The sequence below is a fragment of the Zalophus californianus genome, chromosome X, assembly GCF_009762305.2.
Source record: "Zalophus californianus isolate mZalCal1 chromosome X, mZalCal1.pri.v2, whole genome shotgun sequence".
NCBI lineage: Eukaryota > Metazoa > Chordata > Mammalia > Carnivora > Otariidae > Zalophus > Zalophus californianus.
This window is the reverse complement of record NC_045612.1, coordinates 17,491,401-17,518,366: the sequence shown is the minus strand read 5'-3', so window position 1 is coordinate 17,518,366 and position 26,966 is coordinate 17,491,401. Positions and strand designations below refer to the sequence as shown.

At 43.9% G+C, this 26,966-nt stretch overlaps 1 protein-coding gene and 1 non-coding gene across 2 annotated transcripts; one reads left to right on the top strand and one right to left on the bottom strand.

Moving 5' to 3' along the window:
• Nucleotides 1–712: 712 nt before the first annotated feature.
• TRNAR-CCU lies at nt 713–785 on the bottom strand. Its single transcript has one exon. It is a non-coding gene; the product is annotated as a tRNA-Arg (tRNA).
• An 11,747-nt stretch (nt 786–12,532) lies between these two features.
• CCDC160 (coiled-coil domain containing 160) lies at nt 12,533–21,260 on the top strand. The gene is made up of 3 exons (XM_027608245.2): nt 12,533–12,854; nt 13,998–14,055; nt 19,856–21,260. The coding sequence occupies exon 3, from the start codon at nt 19,880–19,882 to the stop codon at nt 20,849–20,851; it is 972 nt and encodes a 323-aa protein (XP_027464046.1). The 5' UTR covers nt 12,533–12,854; nt 13,998–14,055; nt 19,856–19,879; the 3' UTR covers nt 20,852–21,260.
• Nucleotides 21,261–26,966: the final 5,706 nt, after the last annotated feature.

Genomic DNA, 26,966 nt, shown 5'->3' with positions numbered 1-26,966 from the left:
TTTTAAAGATTATTTATTTATTTGAGAGAGAGAATGAGAGATAGCATGAGAGGGAAGAGGGTCAGAGGGAGAAGCAGACTCCCCGCCGAGCAGGGAGCCCGATGTGGGACTCGATCCTGGGACTCCAGGATCATGACCTGAGCCGAAGGCAGTTGCTTAACCAACTGAGCCACCCAGGCGCCCTTATTTATTTATTTTTAAGTAATTTCTACACCCAGTGTGGGACTCGGAATCCTGACCCCTGAGATCAAGTGTTGCATGCTCTTCTGACCGAGCCAGCCAGGTGCCCCTACAAGATATTGTTGAAAGAAATTAAAGACCCAAACAAGTGGAAAGGTTTCCCATGTTTATGAATTGCAAGACTTAACATTGTTAAGATGACAACACTTTCCAAACTTGAGGCTGTATTCTATGAAATTTGGAATTTAAATAAATTATGTTAAATTTGACAAATTTCCTCAAATATTCCCTGTGATAGTCAGAGCCTGAGCCTGAGAAGTAATTTGAAGGTACAGTGAATACTTCATTTACCAAAAAATATTATCATTTGTTGCCTAAAACCCTTTGCTTTTTTTAGGTGATATTTTATAAACTCCTCAAAATAAGGCGACCCTTTCTCATAAGAAGGAATAAAAACTTCTCATAAGCTGGAAGTTACTACAGACAGGCTGAGTTCATATATATACACACATATATTTTAAGTAGGCTCCACCACCCAACATGGGGCTTGAACTCATGACCCTGAGATTAGGAGTTACATGTTCTACCCACTGAACCAGCCAGGCACTCCCATATGCTTATCCCTTAACCTGGTTATAATCATCTCAGCTGCTTGAACCGGTGGCTTTAGAGAGGAGATATTTTTGTGGTCCCTCCCATCCTGCTTGCCTTAAATCTATGGTGTATATTCCATGTTAATGACTGATTGTCCCTCCTGGTCAAATCATTACTATGGTACTAGGGATGCTGTTTTTAACCCTGTACCAGGTTTTTATCTTTTCTTTTTTTCCCAAGCGAGGTTCTGCCTTTCTCCCAGTTATTAAGGTAGAATGTGAGGGAGCCAGAATTGTCTATTGGCTATCTGAATTCTTTTAATATAAAATTTCACGGTACAGGTAAGGCCATGAAGCCATCTTTTTCTGCCATTTCCTTATGTTACTGACAATTCAGTTTATCAGAAAAGGTCCCCAAATTAAGTATTTGTCTGGGGGGATAGAGTAATAAGGGGAAAGTTATACAACTAAAAAATGCCAAATAAGAAACAGATCATGGGTCAGAAACAGTCACAATTGTAGAAAGAAATGACAGCCAAGTAGCAATTGAACGGTGGGGACTGCTTGTCCACAGCAGTTCAAATCATCAGCAAGAAGTGTGTTTTCCTTCTTGGCACATTTCATTCTTCCTGGAATTTCCATCACTGCTTTTGGCTTCTTACCCTTTCTAGCTACAGCCTTCTTGGAGGCCGTGTCCTGGGCTGTGAGAGCTTGTCAGTGACTTAAAGCCTGAGTAGTTCTCTGCCTGTCCTACTGCTGTAGGGAAAGAAGTGTGCTGTTTTGTTTTGTTTTGTTTTGTTTTGTTTTGTTTTGTTTTGTTTTTAAAGAGTCATTTATTTATTTTAGAAAGAGAGGAGGGGAGTGGCAGAGGGAGAGTGAGAGAAATCCTCAAGCCAACTCCCTGCTGAGCATGGAGCCTGACTTGGGGCTTGATCCCACGATCCCAACATTACTACCTGAGTTGAAACCAAGAGTTGATGCCTAATCTACTGAGCCATCCAGGTGCCTCAGGAAGTGTGGGATTTTTTTAAAGATTTTATTAGATAAAGAGAGAGAGAGAGAGAACATGAGCTGGGGTGAGAAGCAGAGGGAGAGGGACTGACTCTGCACTGATTGCAGAGCCTGAGGTGGGGCCCGATCTCATGACCAGGAGATCATGACCTGAGCTGAAACCAAGAGTCAGATGTTTAACCCACTGAGCCTCCCAGGTGCCCCAGGAAGTGCATTTTTTAAAAAGATTTTTAAAATTTATTTGAGAGAGTGAGAGAGTATGAGAGGGAGAAGGGTCAGAGGGAGAAACAGACTTCCCACTGAGCAGGGAGCCCGATGCAGGGCTTGATCCCCGGCCTCCGGGATCATGACCTGAGTCGAAGGCGGACGCTTAACCGACTGAGCCACCCAGGTGACCCTCAATTAATATTTTTAAATGCATAAATGAATTATGGTTTAAACATTATGAACTAAACAAAGGAACCTATCCACTGTGTATCATGTTGGATCTGTAGGAGAATGTTTTCAGAGTTCCAAATAATGAAACTCCAAGCCAACATGACAACTAATGCTATTTGTAGATGATTATTTATATGCTTAAACCAAAGTGCAGATAACAATCATAGAAAGCCATATATTGAGTTATTGAGGAAAAGGGCAAGTAACCTAGGCTATATCGCTTTAAGCATTACAGGTTTATTCACAGAGGTGTATTATTTTAACCTGAACTCTGAGTATTATTTTCATGTGACTCATACGTCTTTGTTCTAATTCTGTGCACAACATGGAATTTCTCATTATAATTGTACTTTTCATGTAGGACTGCTTCTTGAACTCCTACTATGTGCCAAAAACAGTGCTAAGTCCTGGGCATAGAGTGGGAAGACACCAAACAGGACCTCTACCTTCCTGACCTTTTTTAAGTAAGCTCTATGCCCACTGTGGTACTTAAACTCGTGAGCGCAAGATCAAGAGTTGCATGTTCTACCGACTGAGCTCGCCAGGCACCCCTACCTCCCTGACATTTAAAGGTAATTGAGGGAATAGACCTTAAATAAATAAACTGACAATAAATATTTAATCACCAATTATGATACATTTTCTGAAGGAAAAGGTCAGGATGCCACTGGATTAGGTGGTCAGGGAAAGTCTCTGAGAAGTAAGAGTTAAAGCGAGATGTGAATTATGAATAGAAGTTAGCCATGCAAAAAGCATGGAGACAATATTCCAGGAAGAGGGAACAGCAAGTATTAAGGGTCTGAGGTGGGGGGACACTTGGCTGGCTCAGTTGGTAAAGCTCCATCTCAGGGCCGTGAGTTCTAGCCCCATGTTGGGTGTGGAGCCTACTTAAAAAAAAAAAAAAATTGTTAAAAAAAAAAAAGGATCTGAGGTGGGAAAAAATTTGACCTGTTTGAGGAACTGAAAAAAGTCTATTTGTCTAGAAAATTATATGAGGGGATAATTATGGATATATAGGCAGGAATTAGATCATACAAAGTTTGGTGGGTAGTGTTAAATAATTTGGAATTTATCTAAAGGTCAAAAGCAGTATTTTGTAGGGTTTGACCCGGGCAAAATGACACAATTTAATATTCTCTTTTTTTTTAGTTTTGTTTTTTTTTTTTACTTTTTAAAAGATTTTTATTTATTTATTTGACAGAGAGAGACACAGCAAGAGAGGGAACACAAGCAGGGGGAGCGGGAGAGGGAGAAGCAGGCTTCCCCGCCGAGCAGGGAGCCCGATGCGGGGCTCGATCCCAGGACCCCGGGATCATGACCTGAGCCGAAGGCAGACGCTTAACCGACTGAGCCACCCAGGAGCCCCTTTTATTTTTAAGTAATCTCTACACCCAACATGGGGCTCGAACCCTGACACCAAGAGTTGCATGCTCTACCACCTGAACAAGCCAGGCACTCCTCAATTTTCATTTGTAAAAGGTCACTCCGGTTGCTGTGGGGAGAATGGATCGGTTGGAGAGAAGGACGAGCACAGGACATCCAATGAGGAGTCTACTGAAGTAATATAAGAGAGAGATTTTAGGAGCTTAAGGCAGAATGGTGGCAGAGGACATGTAGAAATGAAAAGAACCAGATCTGAGCCTTGAGGAACAGTCATTTAGGAGTCATATTGGAAAGTGAGGTGTTGTGAAAGCCAGAAGCTGGTTCCAAGAGGGAAGGAATAATCAGGTGTGTCAGAAACTGTGGAGAGGTTGAATTAGATAGGAATGAAAAGTATGTCAAATTGATATGGCAGCTTAGTGATCTTTTCTGACCTCTGTAAAAGGAGTTTTAGTGGATGGATCCAGAAGCTATGTTGAAGTGGACCAAAGAAGTAGTATAGGCTTTCCGTTTCTAGCATGTCATCACTGCTGAAGACAACAAAAAGTACTGGTTAATAGATAAGACCACTGGGGCGCCGGGGTAGCTCGGTTGGTTAAGTGTCCACCTCTTGGTTTTGGCTCAGATCATGACCTCATGGTTGTGGGCCAAGCCCCACATGGGGTTCCGAGCTTAGTGTGGAGTCTGCTTCAGATTCTTTCTCCCTCTCCCTCTGCCCCTCCCCACTCCCTTTCTCTCAAATAAATAAATAAAATCTGTTTATTTGTTTGACAGAGAGTGAGAGAGCATGAGCAGAGGGGAGGGGTAGAGGGAGAAGCAGACTCCCCGCCGAGCAGGGAGCCCGATGCGGGACTCTATCCCAGGACCCCGGGATCATGACCTGAGCCAAAGGCAGACGCTTAACCCGACTGAGCCACCCAGGCGCCCCAATCAAAAGAATCTTTAAAATAATAGATGAGAAAACATCTACTTAAAAGCCTCAAAGATCTGCAAGTTAAGGAATTATCATGATAAAACCTAAGAGACTATGAGAACGCAGAGAAGTGAAGTAATAAACTCAGCTTTGTCCTAAAGACAACTGTGGTATTTGGGGAGTTTGAGGATTTCAATTTTGCAAAAGCCACCCAAAACATAGGGGTAAAAGACACAAACCCAGAAACCAATTAAAGGTGGAAAGTCTAATAGAAGTCCTCTTCCCATTAAATTGGTGTCCAAATGGACTAAGCCCTCATGAAGGAGAACTTAACTTGCTCTCCCCCAGGGAACTACAAAGGGATATTGCCTTGGTGGTGCCAAGCAGGACACAGAGGAAAAAATTGGCCCAGAAGCTGTCATCATGCAGCCCTAATTCACACTGCCTAGGGGACTCAAGAAATGTCTAGCCATAAATTTAAAGTGATCCTGGCCATAAAGTGAATGTTTCCAGACACTTAGCAAAAGCAAGCATAGATCCTTTGCTGAGGAGAGTCACCTTTATCCTAGATCTCAAGAATGTATTCAGATTATTTTATAAGGAAAGTGAGCAGCTTACAAAAAAGTTAATAGCCGAAGAATTGAATTACCATAAGGGAGAACTGGCAAAAGTAGCAGACAGCAGAGCCATATCCTTAAATAATTTAAACGCTGGAATTATTATTTATGTATGTATTTATTTATGTATATACGGATATATGTATGTATGTATGTATTTAAGTAGGCTCCATGCCCAACGTGGGGCTTGAACCCATAGTTCTGAGATCAAGAGTCACACACTCTATTGACTGAGCCAGCCAGGTGCCCCTAGATACTGGAATTATTAAACACAGAATATAAAGAACTATGTTCACTATGTTTATATAAATAAAAATGGGGGGAACAAGGATTTCTAAAGAATTTTAAAGATATTTGAAAAATTATTTCATCAAACTTCTAGGAGTAAAAAAAAAAATCATGATCAAAATTAAGAACTCAATTGAAGAGATTAACAGATTAGATCCAATTAATGAGACAGTTAGTGAATTGGAAGACATTCCAGAAAAAATTATTTATAAGAGAACTGAAAGTTCTGGGTGCCTGGGTGGCTCAGTTGGTTAAGCGACTGCCTTCGACTCAGGTCATGATCTTGGAGTCCCTGGATCGAGTCCCGCATCGGACTCTGGCAGGGAGTCTGCTTCTCCCTCCCTTCTCCTTCTCCCCCTTCTCATGTGCTCTCTCTCAAATAAATAAATAAAATCTTTTTTAAAAAAAAAGAAAGAGAACTGAAAGTTCTGATCACAAGGAAAAAAATTTGTCACTGTGTGGTAATGACAGATGTTAACTAGACTTATTGTGGTGATCATATCACAATATACACAAACACCAGAGCAGTGTGCTGTACACCTGAAACTAATATAATGTTATACGTCAATAATATCCCAACTTAAAAAAGAAATTATTTAGGGGCACCTGGGTGGCTCAGTCAGTTAAGCGTCTGCCTTCAGCTCAGGTCATGATCCCGGGGTGCTGGGATCGAGCCCCACACTAGGCTCCCTGCTCTGCAGGAAGCCTGCTTCTCCCTCTCCCGCTCCTGCTGCCCCTCCCACTGTTCGTGCTCTATCTCTCTCAAATTAATAAATAAAATCGGGTTTTTTTTTAAAGACATTATTTGGAAATCGGCACAGAAAGGCAAAAAAATAGAATATATGAAGAAAGTACAAAATTAGGTTTTGCTATTTGGTAAATTTTAAATCAAGTTGTATAACATAACATCTAGTCGATGGTACTTGGACAACTGAATGTCCACCTGCGGAAGAATTGTTAGTCAATTCTCTCTTTTTCTTATAAAATGTCACTTGGATTTTATCACAGGGATTCATGGAGTCAGCACGACAGCACACTTTGCAGTCTGTGCAGGAGCTGAGTAACCCTGTGTAGTGACCAGTGGCCAACATGCTTTGAAAGAAGTGATGTGATTGGTCAGTGATCGTGATGCACATCTATCAATTACACCGTTTTTTGTGGACTGAAAAGCAAGCAGCCAAGTCTGTACTTTGTGCAATTACTCACCATTAAATACACTGTGGTAACTAAAATGGAACTGTGTTGTTGAGAGACTGGTGTTACTTAACTAGACTGTGGTAACTGATATTTGTGCATACTGGAACCAAGCAACGTGAGAACTATTTGTATACACACTTTACTTATTTGATGCTACCTACAAGTACTCTGTAACGCTCATATAGTACAAGAACCTTGCAATACTATGCTTCCATTTAGTCCCTCCCAACATTTGTGCTATTTTTGTCATATATTTTTCTTTTACCTATGCTACAAACCTACAAAATGTTGATCATTTTTCATCATTTTTGAATAAGAAAAAAGTCTTCATACCTACCCCCATATTTACTGTTTCCGGTGCTCTGCATGTCTTAGTATAGATCCAGATTTTTTTTTTTTAAAGATTTGATTTATTTATTCATGAGAGACAGACAGAGAGAGAGAGAGAGAGAGAGAGAGAGAGAGAGGCAGAGGGAGAAGCAGGCTCCCAAGGAGCAGGGAGCCTGATGCGGGACCCGATCCCAGGACCCTGGGATCATGACCTGAGCCGAAGGCAGACGCTTAACCATCTAAGCCACCCAGGCACCCGATCCAGATTTTTTTTTAAAGATTTTATTTTGGGGGCGCCTGGGTGGCTCAGTCATTAAGTGTCTGCCTTCCACTCAGGTCATGATCCCGGGGTCCTGGGATCGAGCCCTGCATCGGGCTCCCTGCTCTGCGGGAAGCCTGCTTCTCCCTCTCCCACTCCCCCTGCTTGTGTTCCTGCTCCCGTTCTCTCTCTCTCTGTCAAATAAAAAAAATAAAATCTTTATTTAAAAAAAAGATTTTATTTTTAAGGAATCTCTACACCCAGTGTGGGGCTCGAACTTATAACCCCAAGATCAAGAGTCTCATGCTCTTCTGACTGAGCCAGCCAGGTGCTCCTATATAGATCCAGATTTTCATCCTATACAAGGCCTGAAGGACTTCCTTTAACATTTCTTGGAGTTCAGGTCTTTTGGTGCTGAACGCTCTCAGCTTTCATATATTTGAAAAAAACTCCTTATTTTGCCTTTGTTTCGAAAGATCTATTTACTAGGTGAAGAAGTCTAGTTGACTTTTTTTCTTTCACTACTTTAAGGATGTTCCACTGTCTGCTGGCTTGCCTTTTTTCTGATGAGAAATCTCCTATCATCTGTATGTAATGTGTCTTTTCTTTTTTTTTCCTTCTGGCTGCTTTCAAGATTTTCTCTATGACTGGTTTTAAGCAGTGTGATTATCACGTGCCTTGGTGTAGTTTTTCATGTCTCTTGCACTTGGGGTTCACTGATCTTACTAATTGTTGGGTGCCCAGTACTTAGCACACTACCTGACATGTTGCAGATAAATCAATAAATATTTTCTGACTCAAACTAAATGATTTTGTAAGGTAAAGCAACCGTATGAATTCATCTGTTTGGATCTTCAGATATTTCAATTTGTTAAACCAAAATCATTTTCACTGACAAGTATTACCTTTTTCTGTGGGCTCTTACTCTCCCTCTGGCTCCCCCCACCCACTGCCCTGCACTTTAAGCTCCGGGAAATCTTAATTATTTTGGATTTTCCAAACTGTCATGCTCTTTCATACTTCTGTGCCTTTGCACATGCTATTCCCTCTGCTTTTATTTCTTTTGTCTGCCTGGAGAACTACTACTCATCTTTCCAGATCCAGCTCAGATGGTTCAACTTCCAAGGAGCTTAAGACTTCCTTGACTCAAACCCCTTTCCCATCTGATTGACCACTTCTTCATTTGGGTCCGTCCTAATTTTTTAAAAAGATTTTATTTATTTGAGAGAGAGCATGAGAGAGAGAGAGTGAGCAAGTGGGTGGCGCAGGGGGAGGGCAGAGGGAGAGGGAGAAGCAAGCTCCCCGCTGAGCAGGGAGCACGATGCAGGGCTCAGTCCTAGGACGCTGGGATCATGACCTGAGCCAAAGGCAGACGCTTAACCAACTGAGCCACCCAGGTGCCCTGAGCCCATCCTAATTTTGTAAATATTTGTGTCACTGCATTTATCACATTTGGCTATCTGAATACATCTGGCACTTAGCCCAATTTCAGGCACGTTGACGTGCACGGCGATCATTACTTGAATAAACGGGCATTGGGAGAAATTTAAGAAAAAGAAGAGAAAAATTAGGAGGATTCTCGATGCAAATCCTGTAGGATCTTATCATAAAGATTTTAATTTTTACTGCAAGTCAAATCGAGATCGTTTGGGGTGCCTGGGTTGCTCAGTTGCTTAAGTGTCCAACTCGATTTTGGCTCAGGTCATGATCTTGGGGTCATGAGATCAAGCCCTGTGTCGGGCTCCTCGCTGAGCATGGAGCCTGCTTAAGATTCTCTCTCTCCCTCTCTCTCTGCCCCTCCCCCCATTCTCTCTCTCTCTGCCCCTCCCCCCATTCTCTCTCTCTCAAAAAAAAAAAAAATTAAGAACCTTTGTAGACTTCTGAGCAGAGTGGTAACGTGTCCAACTTAATGGTTTATAATTGTCTCTCTGGATGTGTGTTGAGAATCGATGGTGGCTGTGTTGTGGGTTGAATTATGTCTCTCCCAAAAAGATAAGCTCAAATTCTTACCCTTCAGTACCTATGAATGTGCCCTTATTAGAACTAGGGTTTCTGTGGATTTAATGAAGTTAAGGTGGGCTCATACTGCATTAAGGTGGGCCTTAATCCAATAACGGATGTTCTTACAATGATAAGGAAAATCTGGGTCCTAAGACCGAGCCAGTGGGAGAGTCCCAGCCCCTGCCCCGGGGCTCTTCCAGGTTCTTCTCCCTGCTCTGCTTCCCGGGGGCACCAATCCGGGTTCCTCTCCCTGCCCCGCTTCGCGCACGCGCCAAGAGTGCCCAGTAGGCAGAAGTAGAAGTGTATAACTTGCCCCCTTTGTGCTCGGGGCTCAGACCTTTGGAGACCACTCTCCTCTGAGCCCGCCGGCGTTAAAAAACCTCCTATCCTCCAAGGTCTCCAGGTGCCGCTTGGTTCTTCCGTCGGCCGATCCAGTCCAGGTTCTGTAACAATAAGAGGAGGGGAATTTGGGCACACAGACACACAAAAAGGGAAAACAGCTATGTGAAGACACACAGATACACAGGGAGAACACCATGTGAAGACAGAGGCAGAGACTGGAGTGATGTGTCTACAAGCCAAAGAAGGCCACAGATGGGTAGCAACAGCTAGAAGTTAGGAGAAACAGGTTGTTCTTCAGAGTCTCCGGATGGAATCACCCCTGCAGACACCTTGATTTCAGACTTTGGTCTCCAGCATGCTGACAGAATAGTGTCTGATGTTTTAAGCCACCTAGTGTGTGATACTTTGATGGCGGGAGCCCTACGAAGCTAATACAGTGGACAAAGGTAGAAGCAGTTAGGAGGCCACTGGAATAGTCCAGTCAAGAGATGACGGGGCCCGGGATCAGGGTGGTAATGGTGGAGACGGTGAGAAACCATCAGATTCTGGATACATTATGAAGATAGAGCCAACAGAATCTGCCAATGTACAGGTCGTGGGGTGTGAGAGAGGTTAGCTATTATTATCTGCATGAATCATTTAAATACTTATTGACATACAATATACACCCGTAACTGTCTATTTTTTCATTGCCTCAAATATGCCAGGTTTGAGGCTATTCAAACAAGGATCATTCATCAGGGAAATCAAAAGAAGCTTATTTTGCTGTGCGATCAAAGGCTAAATAACATTCTTTCTCTGGGTCTCAATATCCTACTTGGTAAAGCAAGAATGTTGAGCTCCATCGTATGACCATACGATTCTATTATCATCGGGTGCCTTGTTGCCTTTGTATTGATCAGTTTCCAGAGGATAGTAAACTGTTTTCTGACTTCCCTATTTGAAAACCTATCTTCAAGTCTGCAGTAGCCTTGAGTAACAGAACTCTCTGTCCCCTCTGTTGTTGATTTTCTGCCATTTCATAGTTTGAATACATAAAAGAGTGACCTACCACATTTAAAAATAGAAGTACAGCAAGACCAAAGTAACCCTTTGTGCACTTTTTTCAGGGATATGACAGCGGAATGGGGTTGCCTAATGGGAGTCTGGGACTCCATCTGAAATAAAGATTTGGAATTTTGAGTCTTGAGACTTCAGAATCCACTTCCTAGAGCACACCCTGAGCTATCACCATCTGTGTGCTTAAATTTATATTTTTAGGGAGGTAATGAATTTATAAAAGAAGATAATTCTTTTTTTTTAAGATTTTATTTATTTATTTATTTGACACACAGAGAGAGAGATAGCAAGAGCAGGAACACAAGCAGGAGGAGTGGGAGAGGGAGAAGAGAAGCAGACTCCCCGTTGAGCAGGGAGCCCGATGCGGGGCTCGATCCCAGGACCCTGGGATCATGACCTGAGCCGAAGGCAGACGCTTAACAACTGAGCCACCCAGGCGCCCAAAGAAGGTAATTCTAATACTAATACTAATAGCAAACATTTATATAGAGTTTGCTATGTGTCAGGCATTGCTCTGAAGGTTTTGAAAGTATTAACTCACTTAATCCTCACAACGCTTCTATGAGCTAGGCACAATTATTATTCTCATTGTACAAACAGGGAAACTGAGGCACAGAGCTATTAAGATTCTTTTATTACATGAATAAGGGATCCTATACCACGCAAAAACAAGTGGAACCCTTTTAAAATAATTAAAACAGAAATGATAAATGCGAGGCAATATGGAGACTTAATATGGAGAAAAGAAGTTTTGTCGGAATCCCACAAACTAATTCTGACAGGGTCCATAACAAAACACCCATGACTTTAGGTCTCTTCCTGCCTCCAGCCCTTGTTGGTTGACATTGGTTCTCTAAGGAGGAAAAAGAAGACTGAGAACTAGGCCTCAGGGCTTCTGAATGCACCTTTGCCAGCTCCCAAACACCTGTTAGATCCGGTTCTCAAGAAGTTTTGAAGTTTCGAAATGTATCCTGGCACTGTTTCTAAATCAGTCCCTTGCTGGGGCTGGAGAAATTAGACTGTCCCTTTTCCAACGCGCTTAAACCTTTTACTTGAGATTCCAGAGCCAATGTTTCCTTTCTAGAAAATAGGGACGAGCCTTCCTAAAAGTCACAATTATCACAATCTTGAACCGCCCCAAACCCGCTCTGTTCCAGCCCCCACAGCCTTTGCTGGGTCTGTCGTCTGGTCAGGCCCAGCTGGGTCCAGATCGGACCAGAGCCACCGTGTGTTATCAGTGTGTGTGACCCATTTGGTGATGGAAGAATCAGCAGCGGGCAACCGGGCTAATCCCAGTCTGAGAAGAACATTTATTCAGCCAAACACCGGGACTGGAGTCTCTTAACATAATGAAGAACATGCGCTTGTTCCCCCAACCAAATGCCGGAAGCTGGGAGCAAACTTTGAAGCTAGAAGAGAGCAGTGGTGTAGGACTGAGTGCCCCCAGTAGATTTTACACACACATGGGTGCAGCAGTGGTTTGGGGGATGTTGTTTCCCGGTGACAAATGAGGAGGCCTGAGCTACCAGAGACACAAGCCCAGCCTCCCCCAGGGGCACAACGCGGGGACAATGCTCTCCGGACACGCGGGCCCTTGGAACCCTGGCCAGAGGCAGAAATTCCGGCCAGACCATTGTGCAGAGGGGCAGGGGTGAGCGTGGGGGTGGGCGGCAGGGTGCAGTTCCCACATCGTTAAGGACCCTGAAGCACACCCAGGCGACTTTCCCCGAGCTAACCCTCTTCAAAGTCAGGCCACTAAACGGCAGGCCTAGGGATGAGCTCTGTGCCACGCCCTCCTCCCCGCACAGTCGCCGCGTCCAGGTGGCTTTGTGAGTCACTCAGACCCTCCGTAATAAGCCCACGGTGGGTGGGGCCGCCTCGCACTTTCTCGCCCCTTCCCGCCCTGACTCAGCCCTCGACCGATTGAGCTCCCATCGCCGGCGGGCCGCCGCCGCCGCTGTGCCCGCCCCACCGGGCATGCTCAGAGCCCGGGCGGGCTCCGACTGGCGGCAGGCAGAGGCCGGCGCGCGGCGCGGGGCCCGGGAGCCCCGGTCCCTTTAAATCCGGCCGGCCGGTTGCTAGGCAACGGCGCGGCCCGCGCTGGCGCTGCACTGCAGAGGCTCTGCCCCGCGCCGGCCAGGCCGGGTCGCGGTGGCCAGCGCCGAGCCCAGGGCTGCCGCCCGCCGGTGGTGGCAGGCTTCGGGGAAGAGGGGCCAGGGCCCGCTGGACCCCACCCACGTCTCCAGGTACGTGTGCGCGCGGGAGCGCCGGGGCTGCCCCAGGCTCGCGGCTGAGGGACCCCGGGCGGAAGCACCCGGTCCCCCCCCCCCCCCCCGGCCACCTCGGACCACCACCACCACCACCCACCCACCCCCAGCCTCACTGCGGCTCTCGGCTCTCGGCTCTCCTCCGAACCCGGGGCGGGAGCTGGCGAGCGCCAGGGAGCCAGGGGAACAGGGTGTGGGAGTGGGGTGCGGAAGGAGGAGTGGGGTCAGGCCTCGCCCGCTGCCCTCTCCCCCCCCGCACCCCCACTCCACCCCCCAGAGTGTAGGGACTGGGGAGGTGGCAGGGAGCGCCCAGACCCGAGCCCCCTTCTCCCCACTGGAAGCAGGGATCGCAGGAGTTTGTGAACCATTTACCGAGAAAACCCCCAAACTATGCATGCATAGATACAGCTTTATAGCAAGAATGTGACTTCCATACTAATAAAGTACTCAGCCTTTGGAATTAAGGTGATTCCGTATCTTTTCTTCTACAAGGAATAGTTTGACGCCAATAACAAAGAATTGGAGGGTAAAAACCGTTTACAGGGCCCAGTTTTCAATGGTACTTTGCTTCACTCTCAGTATCTGCCAGACAATAGGGAAGACGATTTGTCCCGTGAAGTGAGCACTTGGCTCAAATGTTAGGACCCTGAAAGATGAAGGCAAAAAAAATCGAGATCGCTTTCCTTTTTAATGATTTCACAAATTAACCCGACTCCGAGGGAGGGAGGCAAGGCCTGGGCTCCAGCCCTTTGCTAACGTGGCTCTTGGCACGCTCATTAATAACAAGCATGCTCCTGTGGCCACTAGCAGTGGCTCATTTGCTCAGTAGGTGCTAAAGGCTGGGAGATACCGTGTGGAATAACCTGCCACCATGACTCTTGTCCTATTTGATATTTGCATTGCTTGGGGACGGAAGACTTGGTGGCTTGACAGTTGGGAAAGTGGGTTGGCAAGTTAAAAAGAAAACTTGCTTCAAAGTGTCTGGCATCACATTTTAGATAGGCCACACGGCATTCTAAGTATATCACTTGTCATTTTAAGCTACATCTCAGATATAAACACGGATTTGGGCATTCTGGTTAATTATATTTTCTAATTATGCTGTGGGGATTTTATTTTCAGTTCAAACTGGAGAAGGAGAACAACGGCATCCAATAGAAGACCTTGGACGTTGGAGAGTGTAAGTACAGTTGTGCTGGCTGGTATCTTGTTACTGTTGGTGTTCAGAAGCCCAGAGCCTGACCCAACATCGAGTCTTCAACCTTGTAACTATTTTGTTAATCTGCATTGTCCGTACATTCTCAAAAAAGCCTCACGAAAATACAAAAGAAAAAGTGTCCTGGAGACTTTAGCTAAGCCAAATAAACTTTGAGGGAAAAAATAAGAAATCCTACCATGTTTCCCAAAATACTATTGCATAAACCAGAGAAGAAATTATAAGTATGTACAAAAACTCGGTTAGAATTGCAGCATTATAGAATTTCCAGAAAGAATATTAAGGCTCATTCATTCAACAGATATTTGTTGGTGGTTACTATGTGTAGGGAAACAAAGAAGAATGGGATGCCAGGAGATCACAGTGTATTGGTATGATGAAATGCTGTCGAAGCAGCATGGGAAAAACTTAAGAGTGCAGAGTCATCCTCGCTAATACTCAAATCGGCACTCCAACTGTGATATTTCTAAGAAGTTATTGGAGGCTCTGAAAAACACTGGGGCATTTGGAAAGTTCTGGGTAAAGCAACTGGATATAAAATGCAAATATCTCCAGTTGTGGAAAAGACTACCTTAGAATCACTTTGGCTTCAGAAATGTGGGGGCATCGGCCACCTTCGGGATTTGGGGCTGACCTTCCCTGAGGATGCATGCTAAATTAATGTAAGATTTGAGTTTAGCGTCCTCACTGCTTGTTTTAATAGCACCTACATTTCCCCCCCTCCAAACTGACTCTTTCTGGGGTCTGATAACTTCAGGCTGACAATTTTGGAGCACATCTCTTGGGAGAAGGGTTGGGTTGTTTGACTGGCTGGTTTCTGTTCCAAGGGAGGGTAAGGAAAATCTGAAAAAGAACAAAACTTGTTGTTTACAGTAGACTACAGTTGCTTCCGTTTTTGTTTTTATTCGTTTCTCTTAACCACCTGTAAAATGGGTATCTATTGTCCCTATTTTATACTGGGAGAAACTGAAGCTCACATAAGGTAAGTTTTCCCATTGTTCTAAAGTGTGGGAGTCAAGATACCTGCCACCCCTCAGGATTTTTTCACTATAATTCTCACACTCAGTTCCTTTCGCAAGAACTTCCTTTTCCTTCATCCCCACAATTTTGCACGCTAACAACGTGTTTCCCCACCTTGACTTCAGACACTTCATTTGGGTCCTCATTTTGGTATTTAACATTTTTCTGCGAGCCAGTGGTTCTCAAGAGGGTGGAGAATGGAGAAGCTCCCCTAGAGGGGCCAGAATCTTCTCAAATTGGGAGAGAGGGTAATGATGCTTTGTGCCTGGGAATAGTGGAGGCAGAAAAAAAAGATCGAGAACTACTGGTTTTAAGTGAGAACAGATCAGACAATTGAGCAAAGAAGCCAGGCCAGTGACTTTCTTTGTAGCAGACTTTTTTTTTTTTTTTTCTCCTTCCTTATTTTGGCCAAGCAGTTTTTCTGAGGGTTGGGAGAACTGAAACCATCCAAGAATAATGGGGAAAAGTTCCCTGTGCTAAGAAGGGCCCTTTGTCTTCCCCCTACTGCTCCGGGGCTGTGACTACAAGCCACGCCTCTAGCTGAGGGTGGCTGGGGGCTGAGTGCCGTGACAACAGTTTGACCGTCCCAGGTTGGAGATGACCTTTTGCAACTGCCATTCCCAATTTACGAAGTTTGTTTGGGATGAAACACTCTGACGAGGGGAGGGGGTGGGGGAAGCCTCTGGAGGTCTTCCAGAACTGTTTCCCAGTCCCTGCCTACCCCTGCCTGGAAGAATGATCGCATTTTGCAGACAGATGTAGATTTATGCAAAAGAGATGGTCCTGAAAGTTTGAAATCAAATTCCAATGTAAATGAGATAAGGCAACGGAAAAAAAAAAAAAAAAAGTCTTTGATTTTTAGGTTAGCAAATTTCCCTAAAGCGTGTGATTTTAAAAATGAATGTTTTAGAAAACAAATAATTAGATTTCACATATTTAACCACTTATCCACGTTAATATGGGTCTATTCCCCAGGGCCCGCTACCTTGAAAATGGAAATGAGATGGTTTTGTGGGTTTCTCCTTTCACGGCAAATAGCGGTGCATTATTTTCTGGAGCTCTTCAACGATAGCTGTGCGTTCACCTATGATTTTTATGGAATGGTTTGCCTAAAGATCCATAATAAATGATCACTCTTTGCTTAGCTCTCAACAATTCTTTTATGTTACATCACATTACATTATAAATTTATTTGCAATTTATTTTATCAGTGGTTCCCAAATTCTTTCGATGAATATAAACCACTTCCATGAGTCAGGCGATCCCTTACTCCACCAAAATGCCCTACTACTTTGCCACCAAAACAAGAAAGTCACCAGAGGATAAATGGTGATGTTTTCAGAGAGACACTAACTAGAACGATCAGGAGTCTATTACTAATTTATGTCAGGCACAAATGAATAGATGTAGCCGTATTACGGACACCCTTGTCTTAACAGCGCAGTCCCAAGGACTTCTGGGGGATTGCTGTCTTAGAGGACCATTAATGTTATTTTTGCCACATGACTTTATAGTGTTTTCCTGTGTTCTGGCTTGTTTGTTTCTTCCAATTTTTCATCTCTCTTGGACCTCCTTCCCTTACCCTTTAGTCCTTCAGTGACCAATGTAGTGTTAGGGAGGCAGTTACAGTAATAAATATTCACAATTGACCCACTAAAAAGGCCTGCTTATACTTTCAGTAATGGCTTCTGGTTTGATTTGCCCTATGCTGCAACAAATTACCCAATCAAGTTTATTGAGAGCAAAATGGCTGCCCTGGCAGGGTAGAGGAGCGCCATTGTTTCAAAGCATATTCCTTGGCCTTGCCAGAGAATACTAATGTCATACTTGTTCTGCATAAAAAACAAACAGTGCAGTTTGGGAAGGGAAAATGAGACTGGCAGCTTTTACCCCCCAGTCTGTGCTTTGCCACACTCTGTGACTAGATTTGGGAACAAGCCCTTCAAGAATATCTTGCCAATGAAAGAGGAAAAAAAAAAAGAAAGGAAGGAAAGAAAGAAAAAGAGAGAGAGAGAAAGAAAGAAAAAGAAAGAAAGAAAGAAAGAAAGAAAGAAAGAAAGAAAGAAAGAAAGAGGCAGCTCAGAGACCCCTTGACCCTGTCCTGTGTAAGCCATGGGAGGGAAATTCCAGAAGGCTTTTCAAACCTTTCTCTTTCTGTCCTTTGATATGTGACATGCAATTCTCCTTACCCTCCCCCCTTCATTTTTCCTCTCTCCTTTTGTGGCCCTTTAAAAAAAGTACCTAAGCTCTGAAAATAGTGGGTTGTTTTCTTTCAGTTTGTGGAATGAAACCTAGCAGAAGAATAAAGAGGAATTTTAGAAGAAGCACTGACCTGGGAGACAGGGTCTCAGTTTTACCACTTACAGGCTGTGTGGACTCGGTCAAGTCACCTGACTTCTCTGAGCCTCGGTTATAAAATAACTGGACTCTTCCCAGTTCTTTGAAAAGCACTGACTGTATCAGGAAAATTGTACAGAAGCTCAAGGAAGAAAGGTAGTGAAATTGAAGAGAAAAAAAAATGCATGTATGTTTTTGCCAGAGATTTATGGGAAGGTTGGAGATAGAAGTCACTTTCTCAGGGTGCAAACTTATTAATGAAAAGAGTTTTTTCTGTTTTAACCTTTTTCTGTACCCAGATCTCAATCTCAGATTTCTTGTTATCACTATCTCCAGGAATACAGTGGCCTCCCCTTCCTTGCCCCCCCCCGCACACCTCCCTTTCCGATCAATCTCCCAGTGCCTTTCATCCAGAGTTAGGTACAAGGAATAGTAACCTGTCTCCCATTGCTACCTGATTCGAGGCATTTGTATCTTTTACAGAATCGTCTGGTGAAACTGTGACTGCTAAAAAAATGTGACTGGCAATTAGCTTCACTGTCTTCTATCTTTCCTCTGTTCCTTTCTCTTCTGACCACCATGATAACTCCCAGCCGTTTGCATTCATATTCCTGAGAGAGGAGAGAAACCAGGGTTAGGATGATCTTCCCCTTTAAGGAAGGCTAGAGCATAGATGCTTCTGCGTGGTGATTTAGTAGAATAATAAAAGTCAGAAAGGACTATTTCAAGAGAAAGGAGATGATGCTTCAATGGCAAACATAGACCATGAATTTCAAATCTCCGCTTATTACTGCTGTCCGGTTAACCAAACTTAAACAAAGCTTGGTTTATGGCTTTTGAACCAATCATTCTAACACCTTCAGTGAATATCTGTATCTTTCCCTTTCCTCAAAACCAAGTAGTTGCCGGTGGGGAATGTACCCTTGGGGATAGCGAGTCCCTTCGCCCTTTCTTGGGTGGGATTAGGCATGTTCAGTACACAATAGCAAGTTTACTCTCTCACCATAACAAGGGAAACCTAGCACTTAAACTACTGTTGTTAAAAAAACATACCGGAGAGATGATATACCAAAAAGTGGTTATCTCAGAACCGTGGGATTATGAGGGAGATTCCTTTTGTTTTTTGTGCTTTTCTGTATTTTCCAGAATTCTACAAAGAGCTTCCACTACTATTAGAATCTTTTTTTTTAGAATCTTTATATTATATGCAATGTTATGTAAATATGTATTACATACTAAATAATATTCTAACATTATAATCTTGAATAATAGTAAAGAAAATATTACTTTAAAAAAGGAATGCAGCAATTGCCATTTTCAGAGTTGCCAAGATAAAATTGTATTTGTGTGCTTGGGAAAAAGAGATGCAGGCGTCCTTTGATTTTTCTCAGTGGCGATGCTGTAAATGCATTGCAGCAAATGAATGTATAAACCGCAGAACGGGACCCCCTCCTTTTTCTTCCCCTTTGGCAATCACTGCAGTTGCTGGTTTGGTGGTTTCACATGTCAGTGGCCTTTCAGTGTGTTGCTTGGGTCCTTCTTTCTCCCTACTCTGAGGAGTAGTTATATTTGATCAGATATTTCCGTATGTTAGGAAAGCTGTGTGTTATGGATTCTCTTTGAATAGGGAAGATTCCTTTTGGAACAAATAAATATCCTCTAATTTTTAGAAATTGGGAAAGTTGGCTGTGATTTGGTATGTTACGTTTTCCACCTGAAAACTACACTTGGAGTCAGTATCTCGAGAAGAACACATTCGGTGGCATTGGTATTTTCACTCATTGACATTCGGTTCTCATCATGAAATTGCTGTCAAAATGGATAGAATTCTGTGCACTTGGCAGTCTTGCCTAAAAGCAAAGCCCAAGACTGGAATAGCAGGAATTTGCAGGTCAAGACAGAAGGGCATTTGGCAGAGTTACTCACAAGGAAGTCTGCATGGTATACTTTACCAAAAGCAGCTCACATTGCATTAAGCCCTGACGTTTTAGTCACTTTAAAGAATGAATAAATAGTCCAACGTAAAAGAACTAGAAAAAAAAAAAATCAAGCACATTGGAAGCACAGGTAGTAACCTACTGTTAATATTAACCTGTTAATTTGAAATCACTTTTATTCTTTAGAAGCAGTTCATTTTCATGTGTATGGTTGCTTTCTCATAGAAACGTTTTCTCTACAGTAAATAGCCCAAAGTGTCCGTTGATTGATTATACTGCATAGCAACAGAGAAGTTTAACACTGGAAGAGTCTGTGACACGTAACTGGTGTTCAGTTCATGAAAGAGGGACCTGAAGCTCGTCCTCCACTATTGAGGTTCTTTCCCCCTTGAGCCACTACAAGTAGTTCTTCCCATTACACCAGCTGCCAGTGTAAACAGTGTGCCTTGATTTTAAATTTTGTTTTTCAGGAATTGGAGGACGTACCTGGAGAAATGGACGCTAGAAGAAAACACTGGAAGGAGAATATGTTTGCTCCTTTCTTTAGTGCACAGGATGTTCTAGATGAGGCTTCTCAACCTGAATCTTCTTCTGAACAAATGACTTTAGATAAGGCCAGTAGAATAGAAGGAATTTATAATTTGTCTAGTAGAAAGTTTCAAGAAGAAAATAAATTTAAGAGGAAAGAATTTATTTCTCAACTAAATGAAAAAGAACAAGAACCAAAGTTAAGAGAGAGAAAGATAAACATTTCAAAAAACGAAGCAGACACAAATTCTGTCTCCTGTGACTCATCTAATTTGGATGTGGTGACCGAAGAAAGCTTTAACAGCACAGAAGACCATTCTACCTGGAGTACAAAGGAATTACCAATCCTACCACGACCAGACATAAAGAAGAAATTTACCGACGGAATGTCTCCAAAACTTCGCCTGAATCTTTTGAATGAAGAACTGGAAGAACTTAACATGAAATGCAGGAAAATAGAAGAGGAATTTGAAAATGCTGAAAAAGAACTTTTGAACTCCAAAAAAGAAGTCTCCGCAAAACCCCTCAAGTTTCAGGAAACAGGGGCAGAAACTTCGAAGAAAGACTGGGAGCTTCAAGCTTTAAGAAATGACCTATCCGAGAAAGCGACAAACGTCCAGAACCTAACCGAAGAGCTCCAGCAAGCCAAAGAACTCATCCACAGGCTGAGCCTAGAGAACCGAGATTTAAAAGAGGCTGTTAGGAAACTCAAGCGTCAGACAGAGATTGGAAACGCACTCCTGAAGGAAGAGATGAAACTGTATTATGAGCTAGAGATGGAAAAGGTCCGCGGGGAGCTGGACGCCATCAAGAACGAGCTGAGAGCCGAGAAGACCCTGCAAGCAAGAAATAACAGGGCCCTGGAGTTGCTTAGGAAACACTTTGCTTCCGTGACGTCATCAAGCACCCTGGACAGCTTGACGGAGGATTTTTTTTAAAACTCAAAAAAATTAAAAAAAAAAAAAGCCTTTCATGAGGCAAATCATGGAGCCAAATCAGTGTTTCTCATGCTTTCTTTGTGTGCTACTTAGAACGTGGGCGATGGGAAGTAGGTGTTCATTTGGGTGGAATCAGGCTATCCATAAAAGTATGTAAGCATTAACTTCAAAGCTTCTGTTTTCTCCTTCTCGGGACGGTATCACGAGAGTCCAAATGGAAATGAAGCTTCAGAAATCTCTTCTTTATATGTATCTATTTCACTCAAAAACATGTAGTGATTCACCAAATCATTTACGAATACAAATCAACAGCCATTTTGTGATCTTGTGAGCAATATGTCCTTGGCACATGAATATTCTTCCATCTGTGTTCGTTGATGTTAACAATAAAAATCTTGTTTGTGTGTATAAGCATAACATGTGTCTCTGGGTCTTATAGCTGCCTGTTCAGACTCAATGGGATACTAAAAATGTATCTGCTTTCTTTGAGATCCAACCTTAATTAGGCACATATAAACATCTCCGGAAAAAATGCAGCTTCCCCCCCCCCCCCTGCTGTTTTCCCCATGCTTTCTCCCTTGACCTGGCCACGGTTCCCATAGACTGCAAGACGACTTAAGAGACATGGCTGTGACCTTTGCTAGAGCCCTGATTTTGTCTGCAATAGCTTTTGCATTTTCTTGTGTTGACCAGCAAGGGGCGTTGTTGACACAGTTCTTCCCAAATTCTACCAGGAAAACTTACACAATCTTCCTGCCCGGTTTATATCACCCGCTGGCTGGGGCTGGAGTGAAAGGTATAAGATGTCACCTAGGTGAGCTGTTAGCCAGCTGGCTTGATTTGTATGGGAATCCGGTCCTGTCAGGGGCCTGGGCAATGACAATTTTGTACTTAGAATACAATGTACTGCTTCGGTCCTTTGGTGGAAATGCTAGGCCCGTTGAGTCTGTGCATTTGCTTGTATCAATCACCAAGATCTCTTGTGATAGCAGTTCTGTTTGCACGGTGTTTTTAAGTCCAATGAGCCAAACGTAATTACAGGTACAATTGTAAGGGTTTAGGTGTCTTCCCTGATGGGAAATCCCCAAACTAGGAGTCCAAACACTTGAGTTCTAGGACCTGTTTTGCCATTAACTAGCTAATTAACCTTCCAGGCCTAAAAGTCCTCATCTGTAAAATGAGGGAGTGCATCTCTCATCCAAATTCTGTTCCCTTCTGATGTTCTCAGTGGTTTGATTTGCAGGTCTAACTGTACCTGTGAAGTAGAATTCCTATGGTATTGGATGCATTCAGTTCTAATACTTGGGGGACCTTCTTGGCAGACCCCTCCCCTTTCAAAGGAAATATACATAGGCTCTTTTTTTTTTTTTTGGTAGTTTGAACACCCCCAAATACTATGTCAGTAATAAATCAGGAGAAGAAACAAATGAGGTCCTTTGTTCTTTCTCGCTTCCTTTATTCACTAAGGTCGGGGAAGGCACTAGAGGGAGGCAGACTACCCTGACTTGGAGGCTGAGCAGGGTGTGCCTGGCCTAAATTGGACTAATTTGGAAGATCGGACTAAATTGGAAGATAGTAATCCTTGGTGCTTTCTGACTGGGCCCCGATAACAACCTGGGCGCTGGCAGCCTGCGGAAAGGGGAAGATGACCTTCAGGTTTCTGGTGTCCCTGGCTTCCCACCAAGGGTCTAGGCACAAAAGCAAACTAGGAACAATTTGCCTATTTGGCTCTCTCCCTCATCACCCCCTTAAAAGTTAGCCTTTTGTCCTTTGCCCAGGAAAGACTCTCTGTCCCTGACTGCTAGTGTGCAGAGCTGCTTACACGTTTAAAATATTGCACAAATTGTGTTAAGCCACTAGGCTCAATTTTCTTAGTATAATTCAATTTTTAAAAAGGAGTTTTTACTCCAGGAGACTTTCGGTCAACCAACCACACATCTAAAGTCTTCAGTGACAAGTTGGTTTATCTTGCATGAGTTTATATGTGTGCTTCTGTGTGCTTAGGGGGCAGGGAAGGAGTGTGTCTAGAAAAGGTAAGCACATGGCTTAGCCCATCTCTGGGAGGGGGTGTATTTCTTGGAAGGAGCTAGAACACAGATTCTTTTTTCTTTAGATTTATTTGTTTCAGAGGTGGGGAGGGGCAGAGGGAGAGGGAGAGAAACTTAAGCAGACTCTGTGCTGAGCATGGAGCCCCACACGGGCCTCAATCTCACGATCCTGAGATCATGACCTGAGCTGACACCAAGGGTCAGGCACCTGACTGACTGCGCCACCCAAGTGCCCCTAGAACACAGATTCTTGATGAGACAGCCTGGGATGCTGAGCCCCAGTAAGGCCTGCCCTACAGAAAGGCCCTATGAAAATCATAGGTCCAGACACTAACCAGGGAGAGAATATATAATCACCAGGTCCAGAGGGCCAAGGAGAAATGGAAGCAACGTTCACAGAGCCAACAGTCTGGAGCTGGGAAGGGGTCACACCTTTTGACGCTTTTTTTAATTCTTATATTTTTTTAAAAGATTTTAAGTAATCTCTACACCCAACGTGGGGCTCAAACTTACAACCCCGAGACCAAGAGTCCCATGCTCTACTGACTGAGCCAGCCAGGCACCACCCACCCCCAGTGCTTTTATATTTCAAAGCAGGGCTATAATGAGCTGGGAGAAAACTGGGCAGTTAACTGTTTTCTTCATGAGCAGATGTGAACAGCACTGGGTTGACATGGCTTAAAGAGGCAGAATCAAGACAGACGCAAATACTCTGTCCTATTGTCACTGTAATCACATTTGTTGCATTAGGTGGCCCCCAATTTTGATTAGAATATATTGTCACTGATGGGGCGCCTGGGTGGCACAGTCGGTTAAGTGTCTGACTCTTGGTTTTGGCTCAGGTTGTGATCTCAGGGGCATGGGATCCAGCCCTGCATGGGTCTCTGCACTTGGCGCAGAGTCTGCTTGGGATTCTCTCTCCATCTCCCTCTGCCCCTCCCCCCTGCTGCCCCTCTGTCTTTCTCTCTCAAATAAATAAATAAATCTTTTTTTTTAAAGAAAGAATATATTGTCACTGAACCTTCTAGTATATCAAACGGGAGATGGGGAGGTGTTTTTTTCACAGGAATAGCACATCAGGCCACTCATCCCTTTAACTAATCTGTGGGATTAAATATTTGAAATCAGCAATGCAGTTGCACACCATTCCCCACCAACTCCCAATTCCTTCTTTACTAAGAAGCATGGGCTGTCACAGGGTCCTAGGAATATCTCTTCCACCTTGGGTTCACAATCCAGTTCCAGAAACATTTGCTAAGCACTTATTACCATCATTCATCACTTCTGAGACATACCTTTTTTTTTTTCTTTTTAACATTTTGACATCCCTGACTTCAAGGATCTTACTTATGCAACTAACTAATGCAGTGTGGTAAGTGCTATACTAGTGGTGCTGTTGGGAGCACAGAGGAGGATCAATTAATTCTGCCTGTGGGGTCAGGAAGGACTTCATAAAGGAGGTGACATTTGAGCTGGGCCTTGAAGGATAAGAAGGATTTTTCCAGGCAAAGCATGGGGGCAGGGGCAGGGGCATTTCTGGAATGTGAATGCAGAAGATCTGTTTGGCTGCTCAGAGGACTCCTAAGAGCAATGAACAAGAACACGGGGATGATGCATGTTGCCGAGTCTTCAAGTCCCCTTTGAGGTTCTGCTCTGAAAACCGTGATTCCAACTGTTCTGTTCATTTGCCGATAGACTGGAGAATGCAGGTCTCATGACATCAAGACCAGGTTCCAGATAACAAACTGCAGGAAAAAATTTTGCTGGTGCCACTGTTCCTTGGCCGCCATCATTTTTGTTTTGGAAACAAAAGACCTAAGGGGTTTCGGTCATGATACCCAGCTAAGTCCACCACGAGTGGTCTGGTTGCAGAAATGTGTGAAAGAGAAACACCACGCTGCACCTCTCTCGGAAGAGCCAGAACAGCACAGAGATTAAGTGCACAGACTTTGCTTATCCGCTTACTAGCCGCGTGACCTTGGGCAAGTTGCATAATCCCCCGTAACTCAGTTTCCTCATTTTGTAGGATGGGGTTTATAAATAGTGTTGTTGAGAGGTTAACAAGAGATCACATACAGTCACTGGGCATCACCCTTGTCGGTATCATCATTATTGTTGCGTAACTGACAAGGGGAAATTGACCAAGTCTACTTGTCTCCTCCCAGCTATTACTCTCGCCCAGCTTTTCACACTTACTGTCCCGCCAGTTGTGTTCTCTGGAGAGAATATGGTAAACTCACCCACAGTACATGTATCGATGATGTGTGATGTGTCTGAGAAGATGCGACAAGTTGCAGGGAGGTTATTTCTATTTTACTTGTATATGAAGCCTTAAAGCCAGAGTGTTGAGTCTGTCGTAATGGACTTTCTGGCCTTAGGACAGACCCTGTAAAGGGAATTTTCTTGGGTCAGAGCCTACCCAACCCCCCTCCAATCAGCCCAGGGTAAGGCTGGCTCCTGGCCCTGGCAGGCGGAATACGAGAAGTGGGAAGAAAGCCCTGCTCCAGTGCTCCAGTGGGAAAAAGCTCATCTAGGAAAAGGGAATGGAGACAAGAGAGGCTATTATGGTATTTTCCATTTCCCCTTGGCACGGGGAGCCATGCAGCTGGGGCCCCACTACTACAGCTGCTCAGATAAGAATAAGTCATTGTCTTCCTCTTTGTACCCATAAGACACTGAGGTTGTAGTCCCCCTTGTATTGTAGGTGCACTCTCCTTTCCATAGGGAGCATCAAGGTGGCATCTCCGTGGTGTGGTGGCCAGAGCAGCGTCTGGCTCTGTCTCTTCTCCCCTCTCTCACCACTGATCCCACCCAGTCTTCTGATGATTGCTACATTTCAGTGGGCTCAGGTTGCCATTCCCCCAGGAGACTGGGTTTATACCTGGTTCTCTGAGGTATCCTTGAAGCATCAACATTTGTTGTCGTGTATATTCTCAGACCATGATGGGAGACACACCTGAGAGATTCTCTTAGAGTCACTAGTCCCTAGGCTGCAGTTGGGCTGTGGGTTAAAGCCTAGCTATAAAACCGTGTTACGTGTCACACACTTCCACGTATGTCGTCTTAGGCGATTTGCACAGTCCTTGATCATCAGATGAGGAAACCGGGGCTCAGAGTTATTAAATAATCTATTCAGTATCACCGACAGTATGTGGTGGGTCTAGATTCCAAACCCAGACTGTCCAACTCCACATAAGATGCTCATTCCATTATATCAGGCCACCTTTTGTGCTAAAACTTGTACACCAAGGCTCAATCACCATAGAGGTTATTTAACTTTCTCAAAGACAAACTGGTTTATTACTGTGATCTGAGCTCAACCTGAGTCAGCCATTTCATAAATAGCTGACATGAACAGTCAAGATGCATGTCATGATTGGAAAAGACCATAAAGTGTGCAAGTCTTCTGGTAATGGGTTATTAGGTTTACCTAAAGGACACAGCATCCTCTTCTTAAATATTTTACTTTTATTTTTTTAAGGTTTTATTTTGTTAATTCTTTTATGCAATCTCTACCCCCCCAATGTGGAGCTCGAACTCATGATCCTGAGATCAAGAGTCGCATGTTCCACTGGCTGAGCCAACTAGGTACCCCTTTAAAGATTCTATTTTGGGGGCACCTGGGTGGCTCAGTCGGTTAAGCGGCCGACTCTTGGTTTTGGATCAGGTCATGATCTTAGGGTCCTGGGATGGAACCCCACATCGGGCTCTGTGCTCAGAGGGAGCCTGCTTCAGGAGTCTCTCTCTCCCTCTGCCCCTCTCCTCACTCACTCTCTCTCTCTAAGATAAATATTTTTAAAAAATTTTGTTTTTAAGTAATCTCTACACCCAACGTGGGGCTCAAACTCACAACCCCGAGATCAAGAGTCACATGTTCCACTGACTGAGCCAGCCAGGAGCCGCTAGCATCCTCTTCTTATAGCAATGACATTAACCATAATAGTGATGTAAACAAAAGCAATTGAAATGTGAAGCCCAATTGCCAGCTTTCTAAAGCAAGCTCCAGCACCAATGGAACCAAATTAATAAACAAGCAGGACTCTTTGATTAATATTCATTGTCACATT

Coding starts and splice junctions, on each gene's coding strand:
- CCDC160 (XM_027608245.2), top strand. CDS start 19,880: ATGGACGCTAGAAGAAAACACTGGAAGGAGAATATGTTTGCTCCTTTC.